This window comes from Tiliqua scincoides, chromosome 4 (genome assembly GCF_035046505.1).
Source record: "Tiliqua scincoides isolate rTilSci1 chromosome 4, rTilSci1.hap2, whole genome shotgun sequence".
NCBI classification, from domain to species: domain Eukaryota; kingdom Metazoa; phylum Chordata; class Lepidosauria; order Squamata; family Scincidae; genus Tiliqua; species Tiliqua scincoides.
Window position 1 is genome coordinate 24,308,020 of NC_089824.1, and position 15,040 is coordinate 24,323,059.

A 15,040-nucleotide genomic window follows, 5' to 3' on the forward strand; every position below is an offset into this window, starting at 1 on the left:
CGTGTATAAAAAATCCTTGTACAAATAGGCTGGACTTGTACTGTGTTAAATATTTTATATTACATTTTTCTTTGGCAGTCCTCCACTCCCCCCCCCCCCGCATCTTAGAAATAAAGCTGCCTATATCAGTCAAGGGACATAACATTAAAGTGGCAATTCATATTTTAGTTTGGATTAATTTCTGCCCAACATGCATCCACCTGATCCTATGCATGTTTGTTCAGAAGTCTTAAGTTTTCTGGAGTTCTCTGGGATTATGGGTAAAGATGTCTCTTGAAACAGGCAAGATGTAGTATATTTAGTCTTGCACGTAGTCCAGTGTGCATGACTAAAGTATAGATATAGCTATGAAAATTTAAAAAAACCTTCAAGGAATTGTAGGTTTTCTGCCGGTTCCAGGAAACTGGTTGTTGTTTATGGATTATATATCTGTCCTGTGTATGTTAAAAAGGGTTATTTATATACAATATAATGCCTACAAAGTAGACGCTTGACAGCCCAATCCTATGCATGTCTACTCAAGTAAGGGCACAATCCTAACCAGGTTCCTATTTTGTTCAATGGAGCTTACTCCAGGAAAATGTGGTTAGGATTGCAGCCTGAATCTCATTACAATGGGGCTTATTTCCAGGAAAGTGTGGATAGGATTGGGCTGTTAACACAGCAGCAGAATAACTGTTGTAGTTGTCCTTTGCCTCAGGTCGGTGTACTGTCAATCTGAGGGATTGGAAGGCCATAGCTCAGTTACAGAGCACATGCCTTGCATGCAGAAGCAAGATTGCCTGTCATCTCCATTTAACAAGCTCTGGGTAAGACATCTGCTTCAGACCTTGATGAGCTAGTATCAGCTAGTGTAGACAGTACTACAGTAGATAGATCAGTGTTCAGACTTTGTATAAGGCAACTTCATATGTTGATTGCAATTGTGTACAATCCTTGTTCTAAACACTGTTTACAATGGGTAAAAATACCAGAACTCACCATCTTTTCCCCAGAATTTATATGTGGATGATTCCTTTTGCCACGTTATCCAGATATTATCACTTATATTTATGAGTACCTCATTATGTTTTTTTGTGTATACAGTGCCTGTAATTATTCTTTTGGGTTACAGAATCGCCTTTAAAACACAGAACATTTTAAATGTTAACATTTTGGCTTGTGGCAAACTTTGGTTAAATTTTGAAAACTTGCAGCAAATCTTAAGGATCTTTTCTCTTTCCCAACTCCAAGATACTCATTCAATGTTGGCATTTATATGATGAATATCTGCCACTTTCTCAAACTGGTGCATAAACTTGTGCATTTCCCATAATTTTCAGTCCATTAACACCAAGAATTCTTATTTAGCTATGAACCTCACTGGGTGACCTTGTACCAGTCTCTTCTAATTTGCTTACAGGGATAACTTCATGCATGCTGCAGTTAGGAAGGAAGGAGAGCACAAATATGATTCTGTCATTAGCTTTGTGGACTAAAGCACATTTCATTAGACTAATCTGGACTCTAGTTGATAAGTACTTATAATTAAGATGGGAGTTGCTGGGAAGCAACTATATATAGCATGGCTAAAGGGTAAAAGAATGCAGGTAAACAGTAATTTGCATTACAGTCCTATATAGGGAACATGCAGAATTCAATTGGAGTAGGTGTCTCATTCCCATCTTTCTCAGATGGCGCAGGGTGACCAAACAAATTAGAGCCTAATCCTATGCATGTCTACCGAGAAGTAAGCCTCATTAGAGTCAATGGGGCTTACTCCCAGGAAAGTGTGGATAGGATTGGGCTGTGAGGGAGCTGCTCCCTTTGACCTTGACAGGCTCTTGTCCTGAGCGGCATCTGCTGAAAACCTTTTTAGAGCTTACAGCATGACTACATAGAATTTTTTGCATACTTCAGTGAAGTATTTTATTGGGCTTGGCATCCAGACATGAAAGCAATCCAAACCTCTTGTCCTCTTAAATACCTGCTTTTTTGGTAGGACTGCAAAATGGAAGCTACTGTGAACATTCTTTCTGTTTGATATAGATAGACCAATGTCTGCAAGGACTCAAAATGATTAGGTATTCCTCACACTTGTCTCTGTATAGAAAATAAATCAGACTACCCTACCACCATGAAGTGTAGTATCTCCAGCTTTTTCCCTGCCTGCTCATGGGCCACATCACAGCTATTTGTGAACAGAGGATGATGGCTTCGGGAGCTTTTCATAGGATGGAGTTGCTTCACTCCCTTAGAAACTTGTTGCCAAGGTAAGCATCGCCACTGGGACATCTAATGGGGGACCTGAAAGGCTTGCATTGTATTCATCACCTCCTTGCTTTTTGGATCCTGATTGCCAATAGCTTTTGCTATTCTTATTTTGTCACTATATTAAAGACCTCTGGAAATAAAACATGGGACCTTTATCTTGTAATACAGATATAACCTCCATTGCTTCCATTGTTTTGCTAGGAACACCTGCTGTAGCCACTGCAAATAACTCCCTTGGAAGTGCAGTGCAGTATTTGTATGGCTTTGGGCAGTAGCCTGAGAAATAGCTCCGGACAAAAGCCTTTGCTTGGTCCCTACAGATTTCTATTTCCTCCCTTTTCAGAGGTATCTTGGATATAGAACAGGAATCAGATGCAACCTTCTTCTGCAGATGTGGCCAAATGTGCATGAGGGGGTGCAAAGGAGGCAGGCTCAATAGCACTTGACCATTGCCCAGGGAGTGTCTACGGACTCTCAATGGCAATTACTAGATGAGAAACCCCCCCCCCCCGCATGCTCCCTGGTTGCCCTGCCTTCCTGGTTGTGAACTTATTCCCAGCCCTTGGGCAGAGGCAGTTCCGGCCTGGGAATCTTCTCCAGTGGTTGTAGTTGCTGAAGGCTGGACTGAACCCCAGTGGCTGTGGCAGCCCCATGCACGGTGCTCAGCAATCCGCCTCCCGGCCCAGCATCTGGAGCACTGGCTGGGGTGAGGGGCTGCAGTGGGCAGTGGGGAGGGAATGAGGCATTCCTTCCTCCCCTACCCCTCTGCACCCCTACTGCACTACTGTAATACAATTAGTAGAACAAACTTGCTTGAGTTTAAGATAGCAGCCTCTATTACTGTAAACCACCCTTAGGAATTCCCTCCCTCTCAGCTTACGAACTGCTCCCTCCTTGGAAGCCTTCTGGAAGGGCCTAAAGATGCCTTTTTTAAAGATTAGCCTTCTGAGTGCAGGGTTTTGGATACTTGGGGCTTTTATGCTGGTTGATTTTTATGGGCCTGCCCTTTTCCTAAGTATTGATTGCGGCTGGTTCTTTTTTCCTTTTGGGGGGACTTTTAATATGATGTTTTCTAAGGTGGTCTTGTTTCATGAGGTTTTTGTGTCTATACTGTTTGTAATGTGATATTATGCCTCAGTACACTTAGGGGAAATAAATCAGTTTGTAAATACAGTAAATCAGGGCTTGCCAAACCCTGGCCCATGGGCCAGGTCCAGCATTCGTCCAAATTCCTCCCCTCTGAGAGCATCTTCTACTGTTCTGTTGCTTCTTTCTTCACCCATGTGGGCATAGGATGCTCTGGGCCGTTGCATCTATTAGCCTAAAGTTTTGCACCAGGATGTCAGACCATAGACACGACTACCCAGAGTGTCCCTAAGCCCACATGGGTGAAAAATAAAGCAGGAGAAGGGTAAGAGCTGCTTGGGATGGGAAGGACGCTTTGTTTTTGTTTGAAGACTGCTGCAGTAAATAAACATGGCCATGGTGGAGACATGTACCTGCCTTTGCCTAGGCTTGTAGCTGGAAGGGAGCAAGGAGCCATGGGTGGTCTTGGACTCGCCCCCAACTCAGGTTAAGGATGACCGGTCCTGGAAGGAAATGTGGGTGGGTCTTTGTCCGTCCATTACTGGGGGAAGAACCAAGAACTTGTGAGAAAAGTTGGATGAAAGCAGCAGCTCAGGAGGTTGCACTGCTGCCTTGTGCCTGCCTGCCCAGGATCTATTGACGGTGGAGAACTCTTGGACTGCGTGTACCTGGGATTAAGCTCAAGGCTGGCGGGGAAGGCTGCATGAGCATCTTCCTGCCCCATTAAGTCAGAGGTAGCCTGTCAGAGATTTCTGAACTTTGGCAAATAGTGCCAAACTATTGCCAGCTCTCCTTCACTTGCTCCTTCCTTCTGTTTGTGGGGATGGTGAGACAGCTGAACCAAAGAGGAAAGGGGACCAGGATAGGCAGCTGTCTCCTCTGCCCACCCCCAACATTTGACTGTGGGATGGATGACTTTGGGTGACAGGCCTGATTTGGCCTGCAAGCTGTAGATTGCCTACCCCTGATATAGAGGAACCATATTAACCCTGAATATGTAGTATATGAATAGTAGCCTGCTTGGTAGCTCTTGCTTTCTGAGCTATTCCCACAGGCTGACTTGAGGAACTTGTGCCTACATGCCAGCCTTTTGGTACCAGTGATGGACCTGACATGTTGCATTTGGGCTGCCTGTTGCCTCTTAAGAGAGTTGATGAACCTTATCTCAGTCTTCCTTGTTACCATTGCACGAACTCCCATGAGAGGCTTTGAGTTTTAGTGGTGCTGGCAGTGTGCTGGCCCTTCCCCCTAACCCTGTTTAACATGGGTTGGGAGACTTCTGGTCCTGCAGACTGCCATTAACCTTGATCATTCTGGAATTCTCTTTCTGGAACCAGCTTATCCAGTAGGTAAGGAAATAAAATGTGCACCCTTGGTAACTTCAATCCTTTGTACGAGATTTTAGTATTTCTTAGGACTACCAATTTTATCAGTCATAGTTCCTTGCGTGTAGTTCTCAGCATATTATATGGCTTGCTGATACAAGTGGCCTATTTATTCATAGCAGTTTTATTGCTGAGCCTTAGTTCTTTCCTCTCAGCAAGTGCAACACACCATAGGGAAAAAAGTGAATGTAAGTGAATCAAACTCCAAAAAAAAAGAGTTTCTGGTCAGCTTGCCTCTCAAGCATGGAGAACCACTGATGCTTGTATTTTTTGCTTTCTTGAAGAAAGTGTGTTGCCCAGTGGTGGACTTCCCCAGCCCTGCACCTGGGGCAAAAGTCTGCGATGGCACCCCTCCATGGGCTGTCGCCATCCCGCTGGCACTAAAATCTGCCCCCCTACTTACCTGAGGCTCACTGAGTCTCACGTGATGCAACCCAGAGCTGCATTGGTGAAGTCTCTCTTAAGATTCCCTGATGCTATAAACTGTGCTTCCGGAAAACCGGAAGCAAAGTTTCCGACCAGTCGGGAGCCCCAGAGAGGCTTCGGTGGGGTCCTAGAGGCTTGCACCTGAGACATTTGCCCCATCGAACCTAATGGTAAGTCCGCAACTGGTGTTGCCAACAACTAGAAGGTACAAGGTGGATCCGCTACCTGTGTTCTGTATTTTTTTTAGCCCTATAATGGAATGCTTTTATTCAGCATAGCTTAATATCCCCTCTTTTGGAACTTAACATTAAGTCTCTTGGGGAATATTTCACCCTGCAGCAGACTTCAGTTTTTAATAATTCTGCCTGTTCCCATTTTTAATATAAACTTGTAGGTTCTTGTTGACCTGCAGATAGCATTCAGGTATGTTTATCATTTTTCTTAATGCTGTGAACTCTTCCTTCCTTCCCTTTCCTCCCATAACTTTCAACAAGATTCTGCAATTTACAGTTCTGGCATTTTTTTTCAGTCTTATCTGGTTTACACAGTGCTGCTCAGCTCTACCATCACCCTTCAGGAGTAGGGGACACCAAATAATGCAGCTGCACATTGCAAGGGAAGACTGGCAGTGGTACCCAATCCTTTTAGGACAGGTTGATCTTCTCCTTGAGGAACCTCAGGTTTCCCGGAATAGAGGTTTTTTTTTTAAATTACAAGTTAATATTTGGGCTAAAGGTCTTGATCTCCCTTTTGGAGAGAGGCCCAAATCTTCCAAACTTCTTCAAAAGAACATAAGAACAGCCCTGATGGATCAGGTTAAAAGTCTATCCAGTCCAGCATCTTGTTTCCCGTAGTAGCACATCAGCCGGCCCTGGGATGCCTTTCAGCAGGGGAGATAGGCATACCTCTCTCCGACCATTCTTTACCTGCATCGTGTATTCAGAGGCATACTGCTGCTGAATCTCAAGGTAGTATGTAGCCATGATGATCAGAAGTCCTTGATAGACCTGTCCTCCATAATTTGTTCAATCTTCTTGCAAAGCTATTCTAGCTAGTGGTCATGAACCATGGTTGTGTGAAGAAGCACCTCCTTTTGTTCCTCCCAAGTCATCTGCCAATCAGTTTCAAGGATGACCCTTCATTCTGATGTTGTGAAAGAGGGGGAAAAACTTCTCTATCCACTTTTTCATTTTCCAGCTTCACTTTTTCCAGCTTGTAGTGATTAGGAAACTGATGTTGCTCAAGACACTTTGATTACAGAAACACAAACATGATATTCTACCACAAGCAGTGCTCTGTATCTTACAGGCTCTGCCTCATTGGTCCTCTCCTCAGTTTTTTTCAAACCCCAAAATTTGCCAGTAGTTAGGCATTTCTAACACAGAGCTGCATAGACACTCTATAAATTGAAAGAATTATGATAACATGAGTATTAGATGAATGGCTTTTGAAAGCTGTGTATGTTTGAAAAGAATTGAATATTATCTTTGTACATGAACATGAAACTGTTTATATATTCAAGATCTGGAACTATGATGGAGATGCTTATTTTCTTTCAACTCTTACAATGTGTGAGATGGAGGAACATTGAGGCTCACAACTGTGTTTTTCTTCCCTTTTTAAATTCACAGCGCGGTCCACCATAACTCCCTATGTGGTGATGCAGTGGTGCCTACATGGCAGCCATGCATCCCACAGGGGAGTTTTGGCCTCTGGAGGCCTCCTCAGGGCAAGGGAATGGGGAAAGCACCTGCTGGGTCTACTTGGACCTGCACTAGCTATAACACTGGTATAAGACTGTGTGGGTCTAGGAAGGGGGATTGAGGTCAAGAAGGGGGTTGGTTTCAGCATGTGCCGCTGTTGCAAAAACTGCCCCCTTCCTGTTCCTGATCTACCCTCCTCCATTGTCATCCTGTTCTGCCCACTCCCTGCATCCCTTCCACCCCTATGCGATCTTTTATAGTCTAGCGGGCATCCAGTATGCATTGGAGCTGGCCGCTTGCTGCTTGTGACAGCAGTGGCCAGGCTGTGTGCTCCAGTATGTAGCCTTTTGTGACAGCCAGAAAGTGCTGAGAGCTGCCGGAATGCTTGTTTGATGGAGCTAGGTGGCAATAGGGTTGGGGCCTCAGTTCCACATGATGTGCTCAGTAATGCTTTGCAGTAAATACAGGTACCTGTAGCTCATTTCTCAACCTGAACATAAAAACCTGTACTGTGATCTAGAGAGCCTTGTTACTTTATGTGCATAGGTGGCCTACTGCCTGCTTCGCAGGTGCATGTCATGGATTTGAAAACAAGTTGACATTTCAGAGGATTGCTATAGCATAAGGGTCTGCTATTAGAGGACATGGAAAATGTGTAAATGCCTCTGTGCACAATCTCCAGAGAGAAACAACAAGTATGGCAAACAGAGTGATTATCTCTGAAAAATGGGCATTAGGCAACTGATGTGAACTCTGGCAGCCTGAGCTTGGAGTTTGTATCTTAGCTGATATATGGGGATGCGTGTATGTATTTCGAGATGAAGTTTTGTGGATGTGTTTCATTACTGATGAATGTTTAATGGATATATTTTCTCCACAGGGCAAACTCTCTGACCAGGTTTACAACTATCCAGAGGGTTTAGGAGAAGTGCTTTATCGAGAACAGTTCGACTTCAACGCGGAGCCACCTTGGGAACCTAGCTGATGATAGTAGGGTTCCATCTCCTAACTTGTCCATGTAAGCTTTTTTCTTCATTTCTGTTATAGCTGTTTACAAGAGAGTTCTGACTATTTAACAAAAAGTAATTAGTCACATTAGTCAACCATTAACTGTTAGTGCTGTTTGTCACTTGGTTCAGTTCTACTTCCCGGAATTTCTTTTCTTCTCTTGATTGCTCTAGGTAGGTTTGAGTTTAATTCAGCAAAGCATGCTGTTGTCTTGGCATTTATAGTATTATGTCCTCATCAACCACCTTCAAATCCATAAGATACTTTCCCTGAATTGAAAAGGGCATTTTTCATAAGGCATAAGGAAACATTCACTTGGAACATAACATCGGTGTCCTAGTTTGAAGATAATGGCTGTTTAAAGATACTTGAATTTTGTTTATACATAACAGAGCACTTCTCTTGTAGTGTAGCCTCCAAGATATGGCTATGTTAAGTGATATTCATTCTTACAAATCAGCGTTGTTTAACTACTTCAGATTAGTGGATTCTCCGTTGGATTAAAGTTACTGCCAGTGATAAATGCATTTAAAATTATAGGGGGGAGGTGGAAGGCAGACTTTGTACTGTATTTCACCCGAGTTACCACAGCAGGAAATCATACTGAGCAGATTTTTAGTTTGGTTAAAAACAAAACAAAACACCCACTGCTAACAATATATTTATTTTTTTGTTGATAGAAAACACTTTTGAAACACAAACTGACAAGCAAGAAGAGCCTATAATACTAGCTAAAATGGTGTTCTGACACATGTGTGTGTCCCTCAGCTGAATTTATGTACACAGACATGTTCCCATCTGCCTCAATTAATAACTCTGGTGTGCTGTGGATGGTCTGCAGATGTACCGTGGGAGTTTGGGGGAGGATTATTTGTTTTTTAGGGCCACAGGGGAGACGCGAGCCCCTGCTGTCAGTGTGGTGTGCCTTGTCAATTGTCAAAAAAAGGATGGCGTGCCTTGACAATTTTAGTGCCTTGTCAGTGTGACATGAGATGAAAAAGGTTGAAAATCACTGATCTAGAGCAGGGGTCTCCAAACTTTTTGGCCAGAGGGCCACATCAAATATCTGGTGTGGTATGGAGGGCTGGAAAAAAATTTAAATATAAAATTTAAATAAATAAATTAGAGATGAAACTTAGATGAGTGAATAAATGAATGGGCTCATTCAATCAACTTCTCTGGCCCTCAGAACACCCTCCAGACACAATCAGAGCACAGTTCTGGTCATGCCTAGTTGAGTGGTCCAGAGGCTTCCAGGCGACAAGAGATTGGCTGCAGGCTGAAAGTGGCTTGCTGCGGGCTGCATCTGGCCCCCAGGCCGGGGTTTGGAGACCCCTGATCTAGAGCAATGTAGATGTTTTAGGAAGTTCGTGGGAATTCTAAAAGATGGCTTTAATTTCTCTCACATTTCCAGTTTAGTTTGTTTTAATTCTTTATTTCAGAAAAATATACCACATAACTAAATTGTTTTTTTTACTTGTGCTGCTGGTATTGATGATAACTAAGTAGCTGAAAAACTATGGTTTGGTTCAGATGAATATAAGTCAGCAGTGTTATGTGGCTGCAAAGAAGGCAAATGCAGTTTTAGCCTGCATTAGCAGACCCATAGCTTCCAAGTCATGAGAAGTCGTGGCTCTGCTTTACTCTGCACTGGTTAGATCTCACCTGTACTGTGTCCAATTCTGGGCACTTTAGGAAACTGCAGCAAACTGGAGCAGGTTCAGAGGAGAGCTATAAGGCTGATCAGAGGGCTGGAGAACATGCCCTATGATGAAAGGTTGAGGGAACTTGGTATGTTTAGCCTAGAGAAGAGAAGGTTGAGAGGGGAGATGATCACTCTTCAAATACCTGAAGGGCTGTCATATGAAACAAATTTTTTCTACTGCCTCTGAGAACAGAATCAGATCAAATGGATACTAGATCAAAACTGCATGAAAGGAGATTCCTGTTGGATTTCAGAAAGAAATTCTTGACGGTAAAGGCAGTTTGGCAGAGGAACTGTAGGGGTGTCAGGCAGCCTCTGTTTGGAGATGGTCCCTGCTTGGGAGCCCTTGGGAGGCCTCAGACTTAGCTTAGGGGGAGGGGGCTAAGTCACGCTGGCCCTCCTCTCTGGTGTAGCCCTTCAGACTGGGTCCTGGGCAGGAGCTGTTGGAGACACAGCCTCCTGCCTCTCTAGTCCTGGCTTTCTTCTCATTATGGGCTTCCAGCCCGTTATATGGGCAACTTCCTCCTCCAGCCCCGCCCCTTCCCTGCTGGCGTGGAGCATAAAAAGGAACCTGCTTGGTGCCTCCCTCCTTGGTACTACCTCCCTTGCCTCTCCCTCCTCACTCACTACGTACAGGGTCGGGTCCTCCTGTACTCTCAGGCACCTTGGGCAGAAAGGGTGGCCCCCCTCCTGCCTTGCCAGGCTTCCTTTCCCCTGGACCTCCTTGGCCCCCCTGCAGGGTAAGTCTGGGTCAGGCGGGGCAAAGGGCACCCCAACAGGAACAGATTGCCGAAAGAAGTAGTGGACTCTCCCTCACTGGAGATCTTCAAGCAGAGGCTTGACAAGCACCTGTTGGAGATGCTCTAGGAGGAATTCCTGCTACAGGCAGGAGGTTGGACTAGTTGAACTATTCGATCCCTTGCAATTCTACTATTCTAAATTGTCAAACCATGTTTTGGCTGTTGAGAATGGCTTCAGATGTATGCATTCCCTATTCCATCTATTCTTTCTATGCTCAAATTCCTTCTACCTTGCCCAGGCTTTCTGTGGTCTAAACTAGACAAAGCGTGGCTTGCACAAACTGTAGTTTGGTGCCAAGTGAGAACTGAAAACTAGTGTATCAAACTAGGTTTTCAGCTCTGGCCTTGGGGCCAAACTATGACTTGCTCAAACCGAGAAGTGATGTGCGGAATCTGTGAACCTAAAGCCCATTCACGATGACCAAACCATGTTTTGGCTATTAAAATCTGAACTAGGCCTACAGGCTGTACCTTGATTAAAAAAAATAAATCAGTGGATACCAAATCAGTGGAAAAATAGCTTTAAAGACCCACTTTCAGGTTTCTTGCTCCTCCATTGTTGCCCAGGAATACATTGGTATAGATACTATATCACATTCAGTCACTGGATGGGGTGAATAATGGAATCTAGTGGAATGAAATTATAATTAACAGTGTGAAGGTCCCAGCTCTTGTTTATGTGTGCTTGCAACTCTTGTTTCGTGTGTGCTTGCTTACTTTTTTTTGCTGTGCCCAACTTGTGCAGCAACTTGTTTCTTATAATGATTCAGACTCAAGTAAAAAACGACCCTACAGTGACCCAGGATGTGCTGTGACGGCCACCCGTTATGAGTCAGGGGATCGGAGACATGCAACTCAGTGCAGTGACTTCAGCACATCCCTTGTTTAATCTCTTAAACAAGACAAATAATTGTCATCTCTCCAGCTGTGTGGAGGCTTTTCCTCAGTTCTCAGATAACAACAAGGATTTATTCAACTTCCTTGCTTATAAATCAGTTTCTGGAACCATTCTGCCTGAGCCTAGGAGTCGGTGTGCTTACACAGCTGCTAATTGGATCAGGTCGTTCACTTCAGTGCTTTCTTGTCCATACAGAACTAGATTTAGAATTCTTTAAAGTAGCAATTTATCACCTATATATGTTTGACAAACTGCCTCTAGGACAGGCTGTAATCTAAAAGTTTGTTCATGCTGGCTCCCCACATTGTTCTTCTTGGTGTTTGTAGTATAGTTTCTGGGTATTCCATCTCTTGTCTTACAGTAAGCTCTGTTCTCCAAGTAGTATACACAAAGCCTTTAGATTAGTCATCCCTCGTAAATTAAACTCTAATCAAGCAACTTCATATAAATGTTCACCAGTGAATACTTGCATCTTGGGTGTGACTTAGCTAGACTCACCACACCCAGGTTATGTGTTAGCTAACTGATGGGTACCCTGGTGTTCTGTTGTAAAATGATTTATTGAGGAAAAAGTCAATTAAACTTAATGAGTCTGAGTGGAACTGAGTATTAATTAAAATTTACTTGTCTGCATGTATGTTTAAATCCTCATTAAAACTTTTTCTGCCTCCTGTTTCCACCTTCAGCAGATAGCTGTAAAACATACTTGACTTGAGCTCCCAGTATGCCCTGCCTTGTTTGCCAGCACAACACTCTGGGTCGTGCAGTTCCTAAAAAAACGTGCCTTATGTGTGTGCATGCTTTCACCTTTGGAAGATGCGTGCAAATCTCTCTCTGCTACATAAAATTTAACCAGTAAGCAGAGGAAGTTAGCTCATGCTTGGCCTGCTCTTCAGTCAGCTGATAAGGAAAGTGGTGAAATAAAATATTGGACAACATGTACATTTATTTTGCAATTTAACATATACTGTCTATTTAAATTTTGTTGCTTAGGTGTTTACCATGTGCCTTTAACATTATTGGAAACTTCTGTTCTTTGAAAGATAGTGAGATTATAGATAAGGGGACAGCCAATATAAGGATAAAGGATGAGAAAAATATAACAATGCATGCTAGTTGTGGCCCATGCATTGGTGTGCTCTGTTCTTTGTTCCAGAAGATGTAGCTTCTTTAAAAAAAGCATCGGCTAGGCATTGGACTAGGAGGGACCCTTCTTTAAAGCATATCTTCCACTGCCTCCATAATGAGCAATCATAGACTCCAATTGTCCAGTACAGTGGTTCTCAAACTTTTAGCACCGAGACTCGCTTTTTAGAATGAGAATCTATCAGGATCCACCGGAAGTGATGTCATGACTGAAAGTGATTTCATGACATAGGGCGCAATCCTGATCTGCCATAAGGCATGTTTGTGCCTCCTCAGGAGGAAGCTATGTAGTGCAAGGAGATGTGCCGACACACGGAAGTTGAATCCAGCCTCCATGGTGGCTTCCCTGCCGAATCTTGTGTTGGCCCAGCTGGGTCAACGCAAGGAAGGAAGGGAGGCTTTCCTGGGTGGAAGGAGGCGGGCGGTGGGCAGACCCGGGGGTGGGTGGGTGGGGAGCGGGAGGCGGGACTGGGATCTGGCAGTTATGCTGCTCTGGCTTGAAGCAGCTCCGCTCCCCTCAGACTTCTGCCACCTTAAGAGGTGGCGCAAATCTGAGGGGACCTATAGGTGCAAGCAGCCCTTACCTGGAGGTAAGGGGAAATATTTCCCCTTGCTTCTGGCTGAGAGCCCGATCCTGTGGTCCGCGCCGCGCCTCTGCTTACCACCTGGCTGTGGCTGGTGCTGCCTCGGCTCCGGCCAGTGGGCAGCAGGCACCCGGGTTCCGTGACTCAGCGGTCTCCGTGACTGCCAGGCTGTGGAATGGGAGTTGTCGGCGTGGTCGGGGGCGTGGGGGAGGCTTGGCGGGGAGGCGTGGTGGGGGCGGGGGAGAGGCAGATCCGCGGACCCGAACTCTGCAGGATCCAGGGCACTCAGGCAGGGCTGCTCGCCCTACATGAGCGCCTTCACTTGGTCGCCACTAAAGTGAGTAGCCCCGTTATGGGGCTACTTCCCTTACTCTGGGAAGGTGATGAATGTCCCCTTCTCCCTAGGAGCCTCCCGCAGTAGCAGGGCGGTGCTGGATCCGGCGGGAGCCCTCTGTGGAGCTGCCGGGTCCTGCAGCTCCGGGCAGCTAAGGATTGGGCTGCCCGCCACTTGTGGCCACAATCCTTCGCTGGATACAGTGCAAGCCTCTTGGCTTGCCTGTTCCAGTACAGGATAGGATTGTGCCCATAATCAAGCAGGAAAATTTTTCTCCTAGGCTGCAGTCCTGCCTACCCTTACCCAGGAGTAAGTCCCATTGACTGTCATTGTACAAAGCATATACATAATTACCTGTTAAAGGTACAGGTCTGTCACATTTCCCCAGATGCAGTCACATACCATGGTAGCATCAAGTCTAATATATTAACAATAAAATATTGAAATGAATGGGAACCCACCTGAAATTGGCTTGTGACCCACCTTGTGGGTCCCGACCCACAGTTTGAGAAATACTGGTCCAGTATATTGCAAGGGCTGGTTGATGCGGGGGTTGCAAATTTTCATTTCAAAATTTCTAATTGGGCAAAGTGGATAAACGTCTAACTTTACCCTGAGGAATGTCACCACTGTAAAATACTCTTATCACTTCTGACTGTAAACTGATCACAAATCTCTTCACCCAAAACACACAGTCCAAAGCAAAATTGCAGGTAGCTGGTACTATAATCCCAAATCAGGATAGATATCCATAGCCATTTGCAGTTTTCAAGATGTTATATTTTCTTTTCCAAGCATATCTTCTGAAGATTGTTGAAATGCGTTATGGAGTAGAAGTCTGGTGCAAAAGTAGAGGCTGCTCCAAGTTGAATATTTGAACTCTTTAAGTGTGACTTGAGGTAGTCAGTGTGTAAACTGTATGCTGGTGAATCAGTTCTGTCCTGACTTGCTCAGCGATCAGATAATCTCTTTTCCCAGCAGTAAATTATCTGCAGTTATAGTTTAAGAACCGATCTACATGTAGAGCAAAAAAATAGTTAAAGTCCTTTGGGGCTCTTGCCATTTCAGTATGCTCACAGAGATCTCATTTTTTAATGCTCCATCCCACAAAAACCACTTTGCATGTGGAAAGCATCATGGTAATGCTAGACTAGAACATTCCCCCTGCTGTGCTAATTTGCAGTGCACTGGATTTGTCTACCTGTAATCCATACCAATAATCCCAGAAGGACTCTGCCATATGATTTTGCTAGATTGTAAGTCTTGCTTACAAAGTTATAGTAGCAGTACGCAGTAGCATATATTTACTTTGTTAGTGGCCCTCTGATTTTGTGGGTGGAGGAGGAAAGGAGGAATAAAAGCTCTTTGGAAAAGGCTATGTTATGCTGTTTATAGCAACTAATGTGCTTACTTTTCTGTCAAACAGTTTGTTGCATAATTTAAGGACCCGGCTCTAAGGCTTTGCAGCCTGACCCTTGTGTTTCTTGGTTTATGACTGTCGGCTTTGCGGAATACGGCTGAGATGAAAGGATTTCTTGAGGATGCAAACTACTCCATTGGCTTACTGGATGAAGGAGTAAATCTTGGAGTTGTCATTGACAACTATGTCTATGAACATACCCTTGTAAGTATTTCCTTTTCAGCCCCTATTTTCACTGTTCACTTTTGTGTTTAAAGGTTACAGCCACAAATATATTTTCAAAATTTGATCA

The 15,040-nt window shown here is 44.4% G+C and overlaps 1 protein-coding gene across 4 annotated transcripts in view; it reads left to right on the forward strand.

The window, feature by feature from the left end:
• Positions 1-15,040, forward strand: part of AZIN1 (antizyme inhibitor 1) — a 38,884-nt gene that overhangs the window by 6,048 nt on the left and 17,796 nt on the right. For 3 of the 4 annotated variants that reach the window (XM_066623064.1, XM_066623066.1, XM_066623067.1), the window contains exons 2-3: positions 7,734-7,871; positions 14,755-14,952. In XM_066623064.1, the coding sequence (XP_066479161.1) occupies positions 14,851-14,952 (102 nt within the window). In that variant the 5' untranslated portion in view covers positions 7,734-7,871; positions 14,755-14,850. Of the gene's footprint in view, positions 1-2,090; positions 2,253-7,733; positions 7,872-14,754; positions 14,953-15,040 lie in introns of those variants that run through there. The other variant, XM_066623065.1, reaches the window with a different exon arrangement.